At 49.6% G+C, this 3,348-nt stretch overlaps 1 protein-coding gene across 1 annotated transcript in view; it reads right to left on the bottom strand.

The window, feature by feature from the left end:
* The window catches only part of MTFMT (mitochondrial methionyl-tRNA formyltransferase), a 32,493-nt gene extending 31,981 nt beyond the window's left edge, over positions 1-512 (bottom strand). The window contains exons 1-2 of the mRNA XM_006141723.3: positions 368-512; positions 214-333 (exon numbers count right to left, since the gene is read on the bottom strand). Coding sequence (XP_006141785.1) covers positions 214-333; positions 368-462 — 215 coding nt within the window. The 5' untranslated portion in view covers positions 463-512. The remainder of the gene's footprint in view (positions 1-213; positions 334-367) is intronic.
* Between the last annotated feature and the right edge of the window lie 2,836 nt (positions 513-3,348).

Genomic DNA, 3,348 nt, shown 5'->3' with positions numbered 1-3,348 from the left:
AAGGCGCTGGCCCCCCCCCCGGGGGGAGGAGCCCCGCCGAGACCGCGCGACCAAAGACTTCCGGGCGCGCGGAGACGCCGGGATCCGGGCCCACCCCTCGGCGCCGCCAGTTTCCACCACTAGATGCCCAAACCTCCGGGGGCGGCCAAACTCCCGCACAGGCCCGGCCTCGGTGCCCTCTGCGGCCGGGTCCCCAAGCCCCGGCGCGGGTACCTGGCAGCGTGCAGCGCCCGCAGCGCCTCGCGAGCGAACTGGTCGGTGCCGAAGAACAGCACCCTCCAGGGCGGCTTCTCCCGAACTCGGACATCTCGGCTGTCCTCTCCGCCAGGAGACCTGCCGAGCGCAGCCAGAGCTCGCCACTGGGGGCTCCGCCTTCAGAGCTCGCCACTGGGGGCTCAGCCTTCCGCCAACAGCGCCGCCGGCCAGCCGGGGCCTCCAGCAGCGCCGAACTAAGACCCTCATCTCGGCCGCGGGCCTAGCGTGCGCACGCGCGTCGGGATTGGTACGGGTGCATGGCCGGGTGGGCGGGGCCAGAATAGTCTGGGGGCGGGGTCTTGTCCTAACACACCCCCTTGGGGCGGGGATTGCCTGTTAGAGGTGTGGCTCATCTGTGTAAGAGCGGATTCCAGTTCCTCCAGATTTTTGCTGCGTTTATTTGCACTACGTAGCCAGTTCCCCAAGTGAACTCTCTCGGGAATTGATCACATGCGTGTTCAGACAGTGAAATCTCATTTATGTAATGCAGTGTCATCTTCTCGGCTATTATGATAACTAATTCATTCTATGTGCCATGCTAAGGCTAAGCATTTTACATCCATTATTTCAGTTAATCCTCACATCAGCCGTACGACGTAAATATTATTACAACCGTTTTACTCAAGAGAACCTGAAGCTCAGTGAAGTTAAAGACTTACCCCATCCAGTGTCTGCACAACCAGTTAAAGGATGAGCAGAGGTGTGACTCTTTGTCTATGCAGCTCTAAAGCCTCTAACCATTTGGCCTTCACAGAAATCCTGCATACTGGCAAGTCAGTGTCCTCACTGTGAACCCGAAGAAAGTGAGGGGGGTCCAGTGTTTTTGCACTTAGTTGCCTTCATGAAAGGCTCCGTTCTTGCCCCTCCTGTGGGTTCACTCACAGCAAAATTTCCAGAGAAAACAAGCAAGGGAGGTTATCCTTGGAAGACCTCCAAGGATGCTTTGATTAGTATTCCGAGGCCCATACTGTGCTTCCCTGAGTTTGATCACACATCTCTGAAACCAGCTCTGAGCAGAGACCAGATTCCTTTCTAGTCCTATTCTCACCCCTTTTCCCATCACACGGTCTTAAAGCCCAGGTCCCTGGACCACTCTTTTCTCCTCGACTCAGCTCTGGGCATCCCTGCTTCTGCGCCTTTGCTCATGCTGCCCTTCTTTGCCTGCTCTCTCCTAATGTGTCCATTCTTCAAAGACCAGCTCAGATCTCCTTCCCGAAGCTTTGAACTCTTGCCTCCGTGGATTTGATGTCCTCTGTGTACCCATTAATACTCTGCAGGGACCTTCACTTCCTTGGTATTATTGAGCAAAGTTGTTTAATTATGTGTGGACATTGGCAAGTTCACCTGTGTGTTGACTAGAAAAGTGAGGGGCAAAGAAGAAGGGATTGCAGTGATTCATTCATCAGATCACACAAAGAGCGAAACAGGAGCCCAAACTCTCTATACCCACAGCATGTCCTGGTCCAGGACCGTCTCTTAGGGTAAGGAGAATGTGAGTCTCAAAAGACAGTCTTTTCCATACATGACCTAGAAACACACTGAGCAGTCATCGGGGTTTTCACCTCAACCCGGCTGATGTCTGAAGTATGACACTTTGGTGTCAGCCTGTGGCATGGTTGTTAAGGTAGCTAGATCCTACATGGTCAACTGCACAGTTCGAGTCCTGGACCTAGTGGCTTGAACATGCCAGGTGCATGTGCATGTGCACCCAAGATCTCAAGAGAAGAATGGAGGAAAAGGGACCTGGTGTGACCATCCCCCTGGGGGTGCTTTATTACTTTCCCCCCTCTTTCTAGCAAACACCCTAAAGCAAACTAAAAATAGATAAATAAAGTATGACTTTTTGTATTTATGGTTATATCGTTTCCCCTCTTGCGGATTTTAAGCTCATGGCATTTGAAGGCCTGCCTATGCTACACTGAATTCCCAGCAGCCCAGTTCCTTCAGGCAGCCCTGCCCCAGGTGCCACTGTGCCCTCTGCGGAGCACGCAGCAACTGCTCAACTCTAAGGAGACAAACAGAATGATAAGAGGGTCCTCACTTCTAGATAAATAAAAACTCCTAATGTATGCACTATTATTAGAAAGAATTATAAAACTGTGGTTAATAAAATAGCTTGTTCTTGAGCACCTGCTTTCTTATATGGAAACACTTTTTCGGGGGGGGGGGCACGTGCACAAGAAAGAAAGTGAAATATAATGTGCGCTCAAGCACCTTCCAATAGGGCCTGGTAATGCCACGGTACTTTTTCCACAGTAAGCTGTCCCCCTTTGGTTAAATTTTTAAAAATAAATAAATGTAATTTAATTAAATAATTAAAAAATATATCTGATGAATTTTCAGGAAATGAAACTTGTTCTGGAAAACTAGTCTCTCTACCAGGCAGCTGATACTGGTCAAAAATCTAGTGGCTTTTTAATGAACATTCTTATTTTAAAATAAAATCTAGGAGCTGGCAGGTGGTGTAGTGGATAAAGGCGCTGGATTCCCACATGGTCAATCACGGTTCAAGTCCTGGCCCTGGTGGCTTTCTTTCTTTCTTTTCTTTTCTTTCTTTCTTTCTTTTTTCTTTCTTTTTTTTTTTTTGAGAGCTTTTTGCTATAGGGTGCGTGCACTCACTAGAAAGACAGAGACAGAGAGACAGAAAGTGAGAAATCACCCCCCAGGGGAGATGGCTACACCGCAATCCCTTCTCCTCCATTCTCCTCTTGGGATCCTGGGCATGCATGCACACGCACCCAACGTGAGTTTAAGTCACCGGGTCTGGGACTCAAACCGTGGCCAACTACATGGGAGTCCAGCGCCATGGCCATTACGCCAACTGCTGGCCCCTTATTTATTAAATTTGATCAGAGAGAGAGTGAGAAAGTAAGCCACCAGGTCTAGGGCAGCACCCTTACCCACCATGCCACCTGCCAGCCCCTGCAATAAAACTTTGACTAACTAAATAGTTTTAGCCAAGTTGTCAGAAATGTTTCTTTTCTTTTTTCTTTCTTTCTTTTTTTTTTTTTTTTGAGGTTTTTGCTATAGGGCGTGTGCGCTTGCCAGACAGACAGAGAGAGACATAGAGACAGAAAGCGAGAAATCACCCCC

This window comes from Tupaia chinensis, unplaced genomic scaffold, assembly GCF_000334495.1.
Source record: "Tupaia chinensis unplaced genomic scaffold, TupChi_1.0 Scaffold000063_1, whole genome shotgun sequence".
NCBI lineage: Eukaryota > Metazoa > Chordata > Mammalia > Scandentia > Tupaiidae > Tupaia > Tupaia belangeri.
The sequence above is the reverse complement of the archived record's forward strand: the minus strand, read 5'-3'. Positions and strand labels throughout refer to the sequence as shown.